This window comes from Alexandromys fortis, unplaced genomic scaffold (assembly GCF_014885135.2).
Source record: "Alexandromys fortis isolate MF-2015 unplaced genomic scaffold, M_Fortis_MF-2015_v1.1 scaffold_67, whole genome shotgun sequence".
Lineage (NCBI taxonomy): Eukaryota > Metazoa > Chordata > Mammalia > Rodentia > Cricetidae > Alexandromys > Alexandromys fortis.
This window is the reverse complement of record NW_026067945.1, coordinates 412,803-431,370: the sequence shown is the minus strand read 5'-3', so window position 1 is coordinate 431,370 and position 18,568 is coordinate 412,803. Positions and strand designations below refer to the sequence as shown.

Below are 18,568 nucleotides of genomic sequence, written 5' to 3'. Positions count from 1 at the left end.
GCTTGCAGTTCTCCCGGGGAAGTCTTGGGTCTGAATTAGATCCCCATTATCCATAAAATTAGTGCCTCTGCTTTAACTTACAGCAAGTGTGTATACTTGCTATGATAATGCTGGGTACAAGTAAAGTAAATGACCTACTTGTCTTTGCCTTAAAGAAGCAAGCACCAATAGCACATTTTTACTGAACTGACACCTTGACGCACTCCTGTAGTATCAAACACAATCACTGCTAATCAAGCATCTAAAGTCAAGTTTCAAAAGATAGTATATAATTTTAGAACCCATTCGCAGAAACTACATGAAGCCATTCATCCAGGTCTTTGCCCTTGTTGGAAAGCTTTTGACTTAATCAGTGTAGGTGCTGGGCCTTTGCAATTGGGGTTTGCTTGTTTCTTGTTTATGTAATTAGGGATCTTTTCAGTTTCCGGTAACAGAAGCCTCAACTTGGGTTGACTGTAAAAATGAAGAATTTGTGTAGGCCAAGTGGTACAGCAGGTAAAGGCTTTTTTTTTTTTTCTGACAAGCCTGAGGATCTGAGTTCAGTCTGTGGGCCCTACATGGCAGACCTCTATAAACACCCTGTGGCAATTGTGAGTACAGAGAGAGAGAGAGAGAGAGAGAGAGAGAGAGAGAGAGAGAGAAAGGACATCAACTGGATCGTATAAACAGTAGTTCAAAGTTGACTATGGTTACTGAGGCAGAGCAACCATAGTTTTTTATTATAAATGTTTTATTCTTCAGAATTTTGCACACGTATACAACAAAATGTGTTTAGCTCCAATCCACCTTTCCACTATCAACCTGCCCAACATCTCCCCTAACACATCGTCCTCCCAGATTCTTCATGTCCTCACGTACTTTTTCCCCCTATGACCCACTAAGTCCAACTATTACTGCCCATACATGCATTGGTGTGGGACATCTGCTGGGCATGGAAAACCCTACCAGTGGCCACACCTCAGAGAATAATGATCCCTCCCAGCAGCGGCCTTCTGCCGACAGCATCTCCGTAAGGAGTGGGGCCTGCTGAAGTTTGAGCTGGCTTGATCTTTGAGGCCCATCTGAACTTCATAAAAACTTAGCCAAATGGGCTGCATAATGTAGCCCTGCCTGTTGGAAGCCATGTCCTAAGAACTGCAGATGGCAATAAATATTTAAGGCGTCAGCCCACCAGAAGGAAAACTCTCTGATGCAAACCCTCGTTAAGGCCAGGAGGCTACAGTCTCCGGAATATCTGCTTGCTTCTGTCTGTAACCTCACGTTTACTCCTGCAATTTCCCCCTAGCAGGCATGGGGAATCCCTCACTGCCTGTATCCTAGCATGTTTATCTCATGAGTACATCCTGATCTACTGAGCATTTTTATCTGTGGATGGTTTAGAACACGACTCCTCCTTAAGCTGTATTGTCTAATTGATATTAATAATGTTAGCCTATACAGAGTTTGGATGAATAAAAATGAACACAAAGATATACTATGCAGTCAATGCCTATGAAAATAGTTGGATTTTCCCCAGCTGCCAGGACAGCTGTGCACTATCTTCAAAGTAGCTTTAGATTAGACCAGGTGTCTTGCTATTGGTTTCTTTTTTTTTTTTTTTTTTTTGGTTTTTCGAGACAGGGTTTCTCTGTGGTTTTGGAGCCTGTCCTGGCACTAACTCTTGTAGACCAGGCTGGCCTCGAACTCACAGAGATCCGCCTGCCTCTGCCTCCCGAGTGCTGGGATTAAAGGCGTGCGCCACCACCGCCCGGCTTGCTATTGGTTTTTAAGATAAACTATTTCCAGGAAAAAGTACTCCAGTTCACAAAGACATAATGGCCAGCTGACAGATTGGTTGAGCTAATGTTGAAGGTACAAAGCAGCCTGACTGTTGTGCCAGTCTCTCTGCTAGGTCTGGCTGCTAACCTAGGGCGGTGATTAACTCTGCACAGATTCCTAACCTTAGCTTTATGATACGGGTATGTCACCTGAAGACTCAGCCAACTAACTGTTCTTTTATGTTGGGTCCTGAAGCTGTGCAGGTGAACACGCAGAAGTATAGGATATAGGACACCATTTCCTTGTTTTTCTTGGAGTCCTCAGTAGTATAGTTTTATTACTCCTTTATAGACCACCCCTCTAGAGAGATAACAAAATGACCGATTTGTTCTCTGAAGCTGCAAGGTACAGCCCACCAATCAGGGAGTGTCTTGTGTATTTGATGCTCTGTATGCTTCTTTAATCAGTATAGGTGTGTCTTTCCTTAGCTTGAGAACGTTTTCTTTTTCTTGTATGATCTTGACTTAGAATTATTTTCTCTTGTCTATGCCTGCCATTCAAAGGTCTGGCTGTTCATGATGTTCTATTTCCTGTGTGTTCCTTTCCTGTTTGTTTGTAAAGTGCTCCTATTCCTTGCTTATTTGGTCTAGATCCTCCCCTTTACCTTTGAGTCCTGATATTCTGTCTTCTGCTTGATTCATTCCTCTTGTAAGGATTTCCTTTAAAATTTTTTAGAGAAATTATAGAATTCTTCACTTCCTCTTCACTTGAACTTGAGACCTCTTTAGTGATTCTAGTTCCTTGTTAAATTCTATTCTGAGGTCCTAAATAATCCTTGCCATTTCCATCAGTCTTGTGTTTGTGTTTCCTTGAGCATTACTCAGGTTCTAATTTTCCTTATTTCTCTGTTTCGTGTCTTCTTTAAACTCCTTAAATTCTTCAATGAAGTTTACGATTGTTCTTTTTTAAATCGTGTCTTATAGTTCCCCTAGGAAGTTCTCATTGGCATACATTTCTATCGGGCTAGGAGGCACTTTCACATCGTTGGTATTTTTGCAATGGGATCTGGACATGTGGGGTTTTTTTTTGTTAGTTTTAAATCTGATATGGACAGAGCAGGTTGGGGAAGAAGAGATGGTGTTGGGGGCGGTGAGCCCTAGAGGTTGGATGTAACAAAGTCAGGTGGACCAAGGGGACTAGGGTAATGTATAGGATGTGACTTTTGGTCCAAGCCAAGGGTATGGGGTAGATCTGGTTGGGTGCAAAAGTTGGATGCAATGCGGGTGGGCCTTTGAGTTGGGAGATGGGTAGGAGGGTCCTAGAAGAAGCCTAGAGATCATCTGTAAAGCAGGCAGGAAAGACCTAAGTTGGGGCACTTGATGTAGGACCTGGGCTGGATCTGTTGGGTTGGGAAGAAGGTATGAATAGGGCAAAAGAGGAAGACTCACTGGGATAGACCCTGGAGAAAGATGTGGGAGGTCTGCCTGAGTGGAAAAATTGGGCGCAGTGTCTATGAAAATCATTTCAACAATGCCAAGTATTTACTAATTAAGATTTCCTCCCATTTTAAATAACAAATATACATAGATATATATATATATGTGTACATATATTTTAATCTTTCTGTAATTAATTTGACGTTTTAAGTAGAGGAAGCAGTAGCATAATCCTTCTGATAGTGTTGATAAGAGTTGTTCAAGCCAATTAAGTGTCTGCCAATTACAGATCACACTTGCTCCAGTTCTACAAGGACCCCGCCACAGTCTTTGGGGTGGAGGAAAATCACAGGTTTCCCATGTGCACCTATTTTGACTTCATCACTCAGACTACGAATCTTCTTTTTCTTCAAATCCGTCACAGCTGCATTTATATTGTCCACCTGGAAAAGGGAGGAAAATATGGGTACATCTGAGAGGAAAAAATACCAAATGCTGCCGTGCGTCTTGAGCTCGAGTCAGCTGTTTCCTCTGCCTTTGGACAGGACTATGCCTTAACCATCACATAGGCTGGGGTGGGGCTCAGTCATGGAGCCCATGCCTAGAGTGCATGCGGCCCTGAGTTCCACCCTTTGCACCAAAACAAAAGCACCTCACAAAAGAAGCCTACATTTTTCAGAAAAAAAGATGAAAACTGTAACACCAGAAACCTTTCACCTTAGTGGATTTGTGATCTACATTGTGATATTATACTTCAGATATTTCTTCTAACATTGAACAAACTTTTTCTGAGGGAGTGGAGTTTCTTATCCATAATGAAAAAAAAAAAAAGGTTGTTAGTGAGACCCTTAAGGCCCCAAAGGTTCATTAGTAAACATCGGCACCAGGTGGAGCTGATGGGAGACAGTGAGCCTTTAGCAGGCAGGGCTTAGAGGGAGGTCTCAGGGCATTAGAGTGATGCCTTTTGAGGAGACAGTGGTGTCTTTCACTTCTTGTCATCACACGCTGCACTGAAGATAGTAAGTCATTGTAGGGATAAGCCCAGCCCATTAGCATGTTCGCCTCGGGCTAATGTTTACATATAAATCTGGCGAGTGTGAGCCCACTGCCCCTTCTGTTTTCCTGTTCTCCATGGGAACTGGTGGTTCTGTAAGTCTATTTCCCCATTAAAGCTGTATATATTATTACAATCTGCCTACATTCATTTACGCCGATACAAGTCATGAATTGGGAGTTCCAAGTCAGCAAGCCAGAATACACCTTTCATCTTTACAAATGCATTGTCTCTGCTATTTCTCACAGTGGAGAAAATCTACTAGCACAAACATCTACCATGGGAATAATTTAAAATATGGTGGCCTGTTGCGGGAGGTCCTTCCGCCCCTCCAACCAATAGCTGCTGTGATACCAGCCCATTGGGGCGTGGCCTCTCTCCCTTTAAAAAAGCGGCTATTTCCTCTGCTCGCTCTCTTCACTTCCTGCTCCGCCGGAGACTAGACTCCCTTTCTGGTTGTGCAGATGGCTGTTGTCTGAGACAGTGATCTGTAAGTTTTCCCCTTTAAATAAATAACACCCTATTAATCATAACTCCAAACTGGTGTGGCCTTGTTCGTGACTTACGCCTTCAGTGGCCCTTAAGTTCTTAGCAGTTTACACTTAGTAGGCACTCAGCAAATACGTTTCCCTGATCCCAAGCTTCTTGGCTCCCCCAGAAATGCTACCCGGCTATGACCTTTGAGATCCAAACTAGAAATGAAAGACACTACAAAGCTGTCCGAACACCACTTCCATCATGAGACCACAAACTCCTAACTGTTCACTTCTCTTTTGTGTGTCGTCAGTGTCTCACTTGTCTGCAGTGCAGGAGAGGGGACCTGTACAGGGGGAGCTCCATGTGACAACGGCTTAGGCTGCAGGAGACAGTGAGAGATTTTGAAATTCTGAGTGACAACCGATGTATTCTCAGGGTTACATACAAAAATACAGATCATCACATTCTCCTGCAATGATGTTCTCTACACATCACTAACTCTGAACGCCCCCCCCCGCCAAATCTAGGCAACCTCCAGCCCCCAACACACAGACACACACACACACAGACACACACACACACACACACACACACACACACGAGTCTATCACCACTCTCCCTCACACTGCAGAGGTTATTGAACCCAACATTTCAATCCTATGTGGACCTCTTCACAGGTATGTCTTCCACTCATTCCACAGGCTGTGGCTCATCTGCTGAAGTTGTATCACACAGAGCCAGAAACTGGGCAAGTTACAATCAACAGGTGCTGATTTCTCAGATGTCTAGATCCATGAAGAGTGTCCACAGCAGAAACTACACAATCAGAGGTTTCACTGGGCCTGGCTAAGGACAAATGATGTTAGAATAAATCCATTTCTCTGATGAGTGGACTTAGATGATATTATGAAAGAAACGGCAAAAGACCTACAAGCTAGAGAAGAACTAGGAACACTTACAGAGGTGCAGTTCTCCGAATCCACCCCCAGAGTGACTCCTTTTTGCAGTCAGCTGCATTAAGCTGTCTGTCTTCCAGAGTGCAGAAAAACAAAGCCACCCTTCCATGGGACAGTGTTTTCTGAGGCCAATAGAATCCCCAGCAAGAGCAAGGATAGAGTGCACATAAAATAACTTTGCTGGGTCTGAGTTTACTTACGCCCTGCTATCTAAGCTGTGGTCACTTCTGCTGCTTTAATACTAGGTGGTGCTCTAAGTCCATGGACTCAGTTCTGTTGTAGAATGGGAGCCATATCAAACAAGGCATTGGTAGGCAGGGTGTTGACAATTCTGCAATCAGTCAGCCACCACCTGGTAAGCAAACCCCAGTTAAACCCACTCTCCTCATCAATGCGGAGTTGAACGAGTTATTCTTTGAGCTGTTGGTGCCCTCGAGTTCAGACAGACATTTTTTTCATGTCTCCCCGGAATCACTGAACAAACGATATACATTAAGACATCTTAGTGATGTTTATGACCAAATGCTAGAGAAAGCTGAGGAAACCCATTATTTGTGATGTGGTGCTTATGGGCCTTCTACCTTGTTGTGTTTCAACAATCCTGAGTCTTGTGTTCATGAGGCTAGGCATGTTGTTGACCAAATGCTAGAGAAAGCTGATGAAACCCATCACTTGTGATGTGTTCACAAGGCTAGGCATGTTGTTGATCAAATGCTAGAGGAAGCTGAGGAAACCCATCACTTGTGATGTGTTCACGAGGCTAGGCATGTTGTTGAGCAAATGCTAGAGAAAGCTGAGGAAACCCATCACTTGTGATGTGTTCACGAGGCTAGGCATGTTGTTGATCAAATGCTAGAAGAAGCTGAGGAAACCCATCACTTGTGATGTGTTCACGAGGCTAGGCATGTTGTTGACCAAATGCTAGAGAAAGCTGAGGAAACCCATCACTTGTGATGTGTTCACAAGACTAGGCATGTTGTTGCTTCTTGCACATGCGAATGATGCTGATCCCAACTTCCCCATTTCTGGTAATTTGGAATTCAAAAAATTTTATAGCTTAAAAAAATTTCACATTAGCCTTTTTCTCAGCACACATTTGTGGTTACAGCACTCTGAAAGCATGGCTCTTCCCCTTAAGAGACAGGATCCAGGAGCTAGAAAGATGACTAAGCAGTTCAGAACACTGGCTACTCCTCCATAAGTTCAGTTCCTGATACCCACATGGCAGCTTACATCTATCTGTAACTGAAGTTCCAGGGGACCCAGTGCCTCTATGCCCTCTTCTACCCTGTTAGACACCAGGTACATCTACACATGCAGGCAAAGCACCCACACACACTTTTTAAAAAGCCAAGATCTAGAGACTTGTTCTGCTTCAAACCTGCCTATTACCAATAGGCAGTGGCAGAAGGTGCCATCAGAAGAGGCCACACAGTCCTCCCTAGTTTTGTGGGGATACACGCACATATAAACCCAGAAAGAAAGGAACTCAGTCACCCTCAGAACTACACTTAGCTTGTCAAGCCAAAGAGGTCCCCTGTAGGCACTCCTATTAGACGTCCAGCTGAACTCCAAACTGTAAGAATGCACTCAGTACCAGTCACGTGAGTGAGGCATCTGGGAAGGCACTGTGGTCACTGCTGACGTGTGTCACATGAGCACCGTGGCTCCTGCATCCGTGCTCCTGAGCAAACAAAATGGTGCTGGTGATGCCACTCTACTCCATGGCCAGAGGAACTGGAACGCTGATCACAGAAAGGGCTTCTGATGGGCTTTATCATCAGAAAACTGTACTTTAGAAGACAGTTCAAGACCCAAGTCCTTCAGCCAGAACAGAATATTACGGCTACAGTCCGACAATACACTGAGATTGAAATCTCAATATTTATATTCACAAATATGTTTTCTGTTCAAGGAAAGGCAGGGAATTTTGCTCCACCCGTTCCATCTTGTGACTCCACTATCTGAGAATGCCACAGCTCTGAGAGAAATGACTCTCCGGTGTCTCCATCTTATAGTATCTCACCATTCAGAAAGAAGGTAAGGCTATCTTGGAAATACCTATTCTTAACATTTGCTAAGTTGGGGCTAGAGAGACAGCTCAGGGGTTAAAAGCACTTCCTGCTCTCCCTGAGGCCTGGAGTTCAGTTCTTAGTACTCACTTGGTGGTTCACAACTATCTGTAACCCCTGATCCAGGGGATCCTATGCCCCTTTCTGACCTCCACAGGTACTGCATGCATATACAGGGTGCACAGATACACACGCAGGAAAAATACCCAAACACAGAAAATAAGTCCTAAAAAAAATAAATAAAAATTGCCAAGTGTTGCAGAGATTGGTAGACAAATCTGATCCAGACTGACGCTCTCACTTTCTTCCTTTTAATTATAAAACCTTTTTTTTCCCAAGACAGGGTTTCTCTGCAGCTTTGGAGCCTGTCCTGGAACTAGCTCTTGTAGACCAGGCTGGCCTCGAACTCACAGAGATCTGCCTGCCTCTGCCTCCTCAGTGCTGGAATTAAAGGCGTGTGCCACCACCGCCCGGCTATAAAAGTCTTTCTTGTTTGAGCAGGACACATAGTTGCCTAGACACAGACTAAACTGCCCAGTCTCTGTTCCAGCCACACGTCTGACTTAAGATCGGGAAAGGGAAATCTGGGTGACGAAGCCACTTTTGCGAGTGGCAATGCTATCAAATTGAAGTAGGCCGAGCACCGTCCACACTGTCACACGTCACCTGCCTCCATTTCACACTCATGGCATTGCTGCCCCCTCTTCTGATCTCTACTTTTGAACTGGCTGTTACTTTCCTGGACTCGCACTCTACTTAACTGAACTTCTGACTCACAGCTGGCCTCCTTTGATAGCACGAGCTCTCTTGATGTGGAACCTAGACCACACCGTGGAGGAGAAAAGAGAGTAGACTCAAAGGCAGATGGTCCAGTATTCCATCCTGAGAGGGGGGCTTCCACAAACCCTCTGTCCACGGATAAAAGCGGCAGCCAAGAAACCTCCAAGGATGAAAGAAAGGGTAAAGACAAGACTGTGTGTGGTCCCCTGGCCGAATGTCAGATGGGGTCCCCAACCTCACATTTTAAGGTCTGATCACACAGTGAAGGCAACTGGCCACATGGCTACGAGTGCATACCGTGGAAACAGAATAAATCTGGGTTTGAACCTGAGCCCTGTTGTGTATTCCTAATGTTACCGTGAGCAAAATTAATCAAGTCTTGTTTTTTCTCCTGTCATAGGGGTTAGTGGCATCCTAACAGAGCAGCCAGGAGAGTGAGTTAAAGAATGTGCATTCAGTATTTCATGTGTGTCAAAGGGTATACACGTGTTTGTTAGCTGTTATCATGGCCTTTCCTCCTGTTCTCTGAGGGAATTTCTTCATAGTCATTATAGCCAATGCCCTGTGACACCTTCTAGCTCCTTGACCCGAGTAATCCACTTCCACCTCACTGTATACTGAGAAGACACACATCTTAATTCCATTATCACAGTAGGGGCCACTTGACCGCTTCAATATCCCTGCTTCACCGGAGGCAGGGTCCATGTGTTTGGCTGAATTCCAGGTACCGAACACAAAGTAGGTTCACATGTGTGAATACAGCCTTGATTTTTATTCTAGCCAACTTAGCGCTCTTCAGAATTAGGGCTGAGGCTTGGCCATTCATTTTGCCATTACGAGCTGGGCGGTGGTGGCGCAAGCCTTTAATCCCAGCACTAGGGAGGCAGAGGCAGGCGGATCTCTGTGAGTTCGAGGCCAGCCTGGTCTACAAAGGGAGTTCCAGGACAGGCTCCAAAGCTACAGAGAAACCCTGTCTCGAAAAACAAAAACAAAACCAAAAACAAAAAAAAAGTTATCATTTTGCCATTACGTCTTGCCGATGAGTTGTCCTATCAAGTTAATTTAAGCTGAAGTCTAATTGGCCTTGCTGGGCGCCTCAAAGTCAGCTATCCAAACATGAACATCTACAGATAAATATTCTCTAATGGGAATGTTCTTGTCAAACATTTCCTCAGACACTGTTAGCAAAATGCAGTTTGGGAGATATTAAAATCTAGGGCCTGGAGAGATGGTCAGTGAGTAAATGTGCTTACCACCAATCCCGATGGCCTGAGTTTAATCCCCCAGAACACACATAGTGGAAATGGAGAACTGGCTCTTGAAAGTTGCCCTCTGACCTCCAACATGCAAGGTATGGTTTGCGCGGGGGAAGGGGATGATTTTTAAAAACAAAGAAAAAATCTTCAGGAATTAAAAATGAATTGGTTTTGTAACAAGGAACAAGTTATTTAATTTGTTTTGGTTGATTTTTCGAGACAGGGTTTCTCTGTGTGTTGTTCTGGCTGTCCCGGAACTCATTCTGTAGACCAGGCTGGCCTCAAACTCACAGAAATCCGCCTGTTTCTGCCTCCTAAGTGCTGGGATTAAAGGCATGTGCCACCATTGCCTGGAAAGTTATTCAATTTTTAAAGATAGATCAGAATTATGAGAATACCTCGGCTGGGATATAGCCCAGTGTCTGACACAGGTTTAGCTTGCATGGTGCCCTCAGTTCGATCCCTGCCACTGCATCTAAAACTTCGGCATGTTGATGAAATTCTTATTTTTATAATCTTTCTTCATGTGCCTAACTGCCTCATAGGGATAGTGGAAAGCATTTACTTTTTTATTACAAGAGAGTCCACATTGAATCAATACATCCACTTTGGTGGTCTAGCTTAGATCTATTGCATCTAGTTGTCCTCAAAATACATTAATGTTATCCTTATAGTTCCCTCCAAGGAAAGAGAGTGAAGGCATGCACACCTGTGCATGTGCATACACAGACACACACACATACACACTTGCACAAACACACGCACGACGTGCACCTTCACCCTTAAAGGAAAATAGCAGTACCATTCCGTTAAAAACTTGATACAAGATTCTGGGTGTAGGCAGTCAAACAGCAGTGATAAAATACCTCGATGCAGACGTGATGCATCCCTCCAGCCTTGTTCTTCTGCAGGAAGCCCGTGATTGGACTGTCACTTCCCAGTGGGTGGAGCAGCTCCATCTTGGTGTTTCCCAGGCTGACGAAAACAACAGATACTCCGTGTTCTGGAAGAGGGACCGCCTCGCTTACCTGGGCCCCCAGAACATCCCTATAAAATGACGAGGCCTTTCCCAAATCTGGTACTGCTATGGCCACATGGTTGAGCCGACCCAGGTTCCACACAGGACCTGACACTTGCTGCAGGGACTGTGACATGGAAAGACTTCTCCCCGAAGCAACTGGAGTTTGGACTCTGGAGAAAAGCCCTGAAAAAAAAAAAAAAAATCGAACGGCCATTGATATCTCTCTTTTGAGAAGTCGTGTACTTCTAAATTTCATTTTAAAATCTAAACAAAAAGCTATAAAATTCACTGTTTATATTATCTATTTGATATTAAATTAGAAAAATTTATGTGAAAACTACTCACTCTGCTCTGCCAAGAATTAAAAAGCTATGTGTCAGCCCAGCCTGGTGGTCCAGGTCTATAATCCCAGCTGTGTGTTATCAGAATCTGGTGGCCCAGGTCTACAATCCCAGCTGTGTGTCACCTAGGCCTGGTGGTCCAGGTCTATATAATCTCAGCTGTTCTGGAGTCAGAAGTGGGAGGAGTGGAAGTTCAAGGCCTGCTTAAGCGGCAGAGTTCATTCAAGGCCATGGTGGGCTGTTTAGTGAGACTGCCTCAAAACAAAACAGAAGGAGAGCCCAGGAGACAGTTAAGTGATACAGTGTTTACCTACTAAGCACTAGGCTCTAGGTTCAAACTACAGGGGAGAAAGCTATTTGTTCAGAGTTAGAATCTAATTCTTGGGGCTAGAGAGATAATTTAGAGGTTGAGAGCACTGACTGCTCTTGTAAAGGACCCGAGTTCAGATCCCAGCACCTGCGTTGAGCAGCCAATAGATGCCTATGACTCCAGCTCCAGGGGGATCGGATGCCTCTGGCTTCCAAGAGCACTTGTACTCAAGTGTACAAACCCACACTCTGACCCACACACATGCACATAACTAAAAATGATACAGATAAATATAAAAAGTATATTCCTAGCTTCCCTTTCACTCTGAACAAAGAACCCCACTTTTTATAGTAATCCATGCCTACTGTAGCACTTAGGGGTACTCTGCACATCAGAACTGCTCAGTGACGTCTGCTTTTTACAGAAGTCTGGATGTGAGAGTGAACATCGCACCCAAGGAGAAGAGCAGGCAATCTTCTCCCCAATCCGTACACATTGGTTTGTCTCACACCATGGAATGAACTCACGAAAGGCATACTCTGCATAATTTGGGTGTATATTTTGTTTAATATCAACTAAGGAAAGCATCTAACTTCTTGGTGGAGAGCGAGAACAAGGTGTGTATACCATGCTGTGGTTTCTTCTGAGCCAGAGTTTTACATTATTTCTTTATTCAACTTGATGGAATAGAAGCATAACTACTCCAGGCCGGGAAGAAATCCTCTCTCATTCAGTGTGCTGGATAGGTTTGTGTCAACCTGACACAAGGCAGAGTCATTTGGGGAAGTGAAACTTTAATTGAGAAAACGCCTCCACCCGATGGGCCTTTGGGGAAACCTGTGGTACATTTTCTTTATTAGTGATTAATGTGGAAGAGCCCAGCCGACTGTGGGTCTTGGTGGCCATTCCTGAGCTGGTGGTCCTGGTCTCTAAGACAAAGCATGCTGAGCAAGCCATGTGAAACCAGCCAGTAATCAGCACCCTGCATGGTCTCTGCATCAGTTCCTGCCTCCAGGATCCTGCCCTGTTTGAGTTCCTGTCCTGACTTCCTTCAATAATCAACAGTGATATGGAAGTGTAAGCAGAATAAACCCTTTCCTCCCAACTCGCTTTTTGGTCATGGTGTTTTGTTGCAGCGATAGAAACCCTAACTAAGATAGATTAAGAAGATCTTTTACTATATCATAGTCTATATGATAAGTTCCTGAAATGCCCAAAGTGCTCTTTGGTTAATGTAGTCCAATATATGTACTCTATATATTATCATGAAATCTAAGTGTATTGATATTCAAGACAAACAAATAGAACTAGACAATTGAAGCCTAATCCCTACAAAGAGAATATCCAATCTTTAGAATGTGAGCTGCTCTGACATTTTTATTCTATCTCCGTTTTCAAAACATACTAGGATCATCCACTAAATATTTAATTTTCTGGTTCAGTGTGAAGAGTAGATAGGTAGTTCCAAAACATAACGCAGCGCTAGACACCTAGAGCAGGCATGCAGTGAACTCACCTGCTCTCACTGCTACGAACCGGGAGCCAAGCGATTCAAGGCTTTTACAGAGGCCTCGTTAAAAGGACAAAAGGGAATGTTTAGTTCTGTGTTCTTACCCAGGGACAGACTTGGCCAGGCCTGGGCTGGGGCTGGGGCCAGGGCCTCAAAGGAGTTAAGGTTTCAGTTATGGGAACCTGAATTTCTTCCCCGAGGGGCTGTGGTTATCAGTCCTAAGGCAGCTGTGTCTGAGGTATCCTGTGTTCTCTTTGCCAACATTGTTTGATTTAGCTTTTCGCTGGTCATGGCCCATTCTCCCTCTACAAATAGTATATTTTAGTAGTACAAATAGAATATGAATAGTATATATTAATTTACATATTTTAATAGTACAAACGAATAGCATATGAATATATTAATTTAATTATATATTTTAATTTATATATTTTAATGGTACAAATAAATAGAATATGAATAGTATAGGATAATATGCTGTCCTTCTTAATAATGATGACCTTGGCATAGGTCATCAGCTTGTGCAAGACCTCCTGGTCCCAGCTAACTATCTTCTGTATGTTCTCATCCCTAGTCCTCCCCTACCCCCTCCATCAGGGTGAGCACAGCCCACTCCATCCTAGCTTTCCTGAATGTGTGTCTGTCCTTTCTTCATTCCTGAGTCACCCAGTCAGGTTTCCAGGACCCAGCAGTGAGGACAATGCACAGACGCTAATGATATATTTAGTCAAACCATCCCTCTCCTGTGCATTTCTCCAGAAGGTGCCACTTCGCAATGGGATCATTGTATTTGTGTTTTTTAAAACAATGTAGATGGATAAGGCAGTCAGCTTCCAGAGAGTTTGTACAGCAAGAAATTGTAGGGAGAGTCAAATACGGAGTCGAGGTCCCAACTCTGATGTCCTCCCACTAGTAGGAACACACAGAAATGCCAAAGGAGCAAATGACAGGCTGTTCAAGTGAAAGTCAACTTTGACGTCCTATGCAGTCTGCTCTAAGGACATCACAGAGTCTGGCGCACCAAAGGAAGCCCAAGTGGCAGTTATTGGAACTTTCTCTGTAGCCTCTTATTATTTGGTTCATCAGAACAGCTTGGCCTTTTAATTTAATAGGAAAGCAAACTTTCTTTAGTATGTGAGTATGTGAGACACATAAAAGACAACAGTATATTGTAGAGACCAAGTTTTTGGCACCGTCTTACCTCTAGTAATAAGTGGTAACTGGTTTCTCTAGGGATAAGATAGCTGGTTTGAGAGATCTCTTTTTATTGGGTTTCCTTGGTCTCTGAAATGCATATTTTAGGAATGGTGTAGAAGCTTACTGTGATACCAGTGAAGACTCAGTGATAGAGTTTACTTAAAAATGAAGGAACTGGGCTGGCATGGTGGAGCACACCTTTAACTTCAGCATTCAGAAGGCAGAGGCAGGCAGATCTCTGGAATTTCACAGCCAGTCGGTTCTACATAGCAGTTACAGCCAGAAATACATAGCAAGACTTTGCCACAGATAGATAGATAGATAGATAGATAGATAGATAGATAGATAGATAGATAGATAGATAGATAGATGATAGATAGCCAGGCACACAGACAGAGAGATAAAAGAAACAGGATACAAAAACAGTCAACAGGCACATGAGGCACTCCGTAGCATCAGTGATTGTCAGGAAAGGCAAGGAAGTTCCATGGCGAGATGTACTGCTTCACACCAAACAAGAAAGCAAGAAGGAAAAAAAAAGAAATCAAAAACCTTGTACATTATTGAACAAAATGTAAAATAGTGTAGCTGTCATGCAATGGTTCATCAATTCCTCAAAACAAACATTATTAAATACAGAATAATCATAGGACCAAATATCTATTCCTAAGCACTCAAAAAAAAAAAAAAGCCTGAAAATCAAAACTCAAAAAACAATGCATACACTGACATTCACAGCAGCAATATTCCCACAGGAAAAAAAAATGGGCTATCATTCAACCTTACTGACACTATAACATGGAAGAACCTCTACACACATCATGCTAAATAATAAAACTCCTACACAGTATGATCCCACTTCTATCAAGCATCAGAACAGCTCACAGCAGACAGGCAGAAAGGTGCCTAAAGGCTGGAGGGGAGGATGGGGATTATGGTGTTTTGCATGAAAATGACCCTCACAGGCTCATATATTTGAATGCTTGCTCCTCACTTGGTGGAACTGTGTGGGAAGGATTAGGAGGTGTGGTCTTATTGGAGCTACGTCACTGGGGATGGGCTTTGAGGTTTCAGAAGTCCACGCCATTCCTGGTGTCTCTTTCTCTGCACCCCACTTGCTAATAAAGGTGTAATTCTCATCTACTGCCCCAGTGACATGCCTGCATGCGTGCGGCCAGGCTTCCCCCACGAAGTCCATGGACTCACTCTGAAACTCTAAGTGCCCAATCAACCCTTCCTTCTATGAGTCGCCTTGGTCGCGGTGTCTTCATAGCAATAGAAACATAACAGAGACAGAGAGTGACTGCCTAATACATGTGAGTTTCCTTTTGGGTTATGAAAACATTTCCCAACATGATAAAGGTGTAGGCGAATGTAATAGATACTGTACATTTTTTTGGTAGCTACATGAACTTTATAAAGGGGGGAAAGGTCTGATTCTGCAACATCTTAGTCAGGGTTTCTATTGCTGAAACAAAACACCTGACCCAAATGCAAATTGTGGAGGAGAGGGTTTATTTGGCTCACACTTCAGCATTGCTGTTCATCAATGAAGAAAGTCAGGACAGGAACTCAAACAGGGCAGGAACCTGGAGACAGGAGCTGATGCAGGGGCTATGGTGGGGAGCTGCCATCATCATGATGGCAGGAAGCATGGCAGGGTGCAGGAAGACAGAGTGTTCAGCTGGAGCTGAGAGTCCTACATCTTGCAGGCAACAGGAAATGGACTGAGACACTGGGCGGCAACCTGAGCATAGGAAACCTCAAAGCCCGCCCCCATAATGACCTACTTACTCCAACAAGGCTATACCTACTCCAACAAAACCACACCTTCTAATAGCGCCACTCCCTATGAGAGTGGGAGGCCCCACCATTATGGGGGTCAATTACATTCAAACTATCAAATGCAGTAAGAGTCTGTGGGTAAAATCTTGTAGACCAAGCAACCAGCAATAAAGAGTTTAAAATAATGTAATCCCCCAAGTTTTATTTAGGTATGACTGACAAGTATAAATCATACATTATGATTTATAATTTATAAATATATTTATTATTTATAACTTATACTTTATATCTTATAAATGAAAGTATAAATGCTGAAAATTTACAATGTGATGTTTTGATATATGTATACCATATGTAATACTATATCAAGCCAAGTGTGTGTGTGAGAGAGAGAGTGTGTGTGTGTGTGTGTGTGTCTGTGTGTACAATTTCACAAAAGCTAAAGGATGAAATTAGGTATCCTCCACCCTATTCTTACATGTCACTTTTGAGTCAGGTCCTGCTCAGTAATGGACAAGGCTGGCTAGTCAGTGAGCTCTGGAGATCTGCCTGTGCTCCTTCCTCAGCACCACAGCTAGGGCCAATACATGCACTCATTAGTCTAAAGAGGGAGTAATGGAAATTGAGTGGGGATGGGAGAGAATATAGGGAGGGAAAATTAACACTAAAGACCATATGGAAACCTACTCCTGACCAAGCTTACACACACATAAGTGCACACACGCGCGCAAGCACACACATATACACGTCCAGCTCTGATGGGGGTGTACGGCTCAACGAAGGAACACTGCCGAGCATGCACAGAGATCTGAATTCGGTCTCCTATATTACAACAAATCAAACCCCTCTGACTCATGTATACTATTCCTGACCATTTCTTCACTTGTAAATTTCTTTTCTTATAATACAGAAATGGAAACTAAACAATACTCTATCTTTCAGCAATCTGTTAACCAGTCCCCCCCATGCTATATACTATTACACACACACACACACACACACACACACACATACCATTTAAAAGGAATTACTCTATAATGGGGCAACAACGCCTCTATATGACACACAGGATAACAAATAAAAAGCCCAGTGCCTACTGCCAAGAATGGGTTACCTCTTCTGAAGTAATTGGCCTAATGGATACCATAGAGTCCCCAAACTATTGCCAATGCTCTTGGTTACCCTCCAGAGCCCCCTATTGCTGATGACACCACATACTTAAGTCACAGAGCATGGAAAAACAAAGCTGGTACTCACTGGAAGCTTCATCATGGCTGGTCTACAGAGCAAGTTCCAGGACAGCCAGAGCTACACAGAGAAACACTGTCTAGATAAAACAAATCAACCCCCTCCAAGACAAAATTAAAAAAAAAAAAACTATTGTGCTCTGCTCTGTCTTTGATACAATATGCTGGCTTACACGTGTAAACTGATTATAAGGCAGCTCATGTATTAAGGTATATGTGTTTTTTTCTTTTGTCTGTGGCTCATCTCTCTGCCTTGGGGGCTTGCTAGGACAGACAAGTGATTTTTTGATTGGCCTGAAAGCCTAGAGAACCAAAAAAACAAAACAAGAAACAAATTTAGTTTGAGAGCCGACTTTGGAAGATGACTAGTAGTGTAGGTTTCATCAGATGAGCAGACAGAACTTTCCAGGTGGGAAGTATATTAACAAAAGTTCATTCCTCTGAATACCTTTTGAACATGCCAGCTAAAGGAATTGTCACAAATGTAACGGAGTAACTCTGGAACGACGCTGCCTTATTATTTTCTACCAAATAGAAAATCTCAGACTGAGGGTAGTAACTGTCACCAGGAGGGAAGAAAAGAAAACGAAAGAGGAGAAAGTAAGAAAACTTGGCCATCTGTCACCATAATTCTGCTTATCTATAAAAGAGATGGAGGTCAAGAGAACTCAGAGAACTTACAGTCCTTCCGAATGTTCCTTCCCTCTTTACGTCAGATGAAAAACGGGTAGGTAAGTGCATAAAACATGCTTGAATTCAAGAGAGACTTTTCAGGACTTGTCACTTTGTGGGTTTTTCCTGTCTCTTATTGCGGGCATATAATAATTCTTGAGTCCCTTCCTGATTTTCTGCTGTCCCTGCCTTGTCTGTGCTCCTGGGCAGGTTACCTGTCTGGTCCACGTTTGCCAAGGGCAACCCAATAGCAGGGAGCTGGACAATAAAGAACTCTTGCGCTAAGGGAATACAGTTCAGGAAGTCCAGCGTTTCAGACCTCGGCCACCCGCGGCCTCCCGTGCAGCGCTCCCCGCGCCCGGCGCCCCTGACGGTGCCCGGTATTCACCTGTAGTGCTCGCAGCCAACGCGGCGGCCTTCACTATCTGCCTCATTTTGTGAAGCAAGGCGCTTGCTCAGCGATCTAGTCGGGCAGAGTGAACCGGGAAAGCGGGCAGAAGGCGGGGGACTGGGACCCGGGGGGCGTGCCTAAAGCCGAAGTGGGCGGGGAAACAGGACGGGGCGGGGCGTGAGGCCAGGGGGCGGGGTCACAACACCAAAGCGCTTGAGACGACCAATAGATCTTTTCGGTTGTCTGCCCCGCCTCTACGCATGCCCAGTAGAAGGTGCTCGCCGCTATAGCCACCGTCTGGGTTT

General features: G+C 44.0%; 1 protein-coding gene across 1 annotated transcript; it reads right to left on the bottom strand.

Moving 5' to 3' along the window:
* Window positions 1–3,356: 3,356 nt before the first annotated feature.
* Window positions 3,357–18,406, bottom strand: Mcee (methylmalonyl-CoA epimerase). Its single transcript, XM_050149190.1, has 3 exons — window positions 18,261–18,406; window positions 10,656–10,993; window positions 3,357–3,637 (listed from the first exon to the last, which is right to left on the bottom strand). The coding sequence occupies exons 1-3, from the start codon at window positions 18,304–18,306 to the stop codon at window positions 3,485–3,487; spliced, it is 537 nt and encodes a 178-aa protein (XP_050005147.1). The 5' UTR covers window positions 18,307–18,406; the 3' UTR covers window positions 3,357–3,484.
* Window positions 18,407–18,568: the final 162 nt, after the last annotated feature.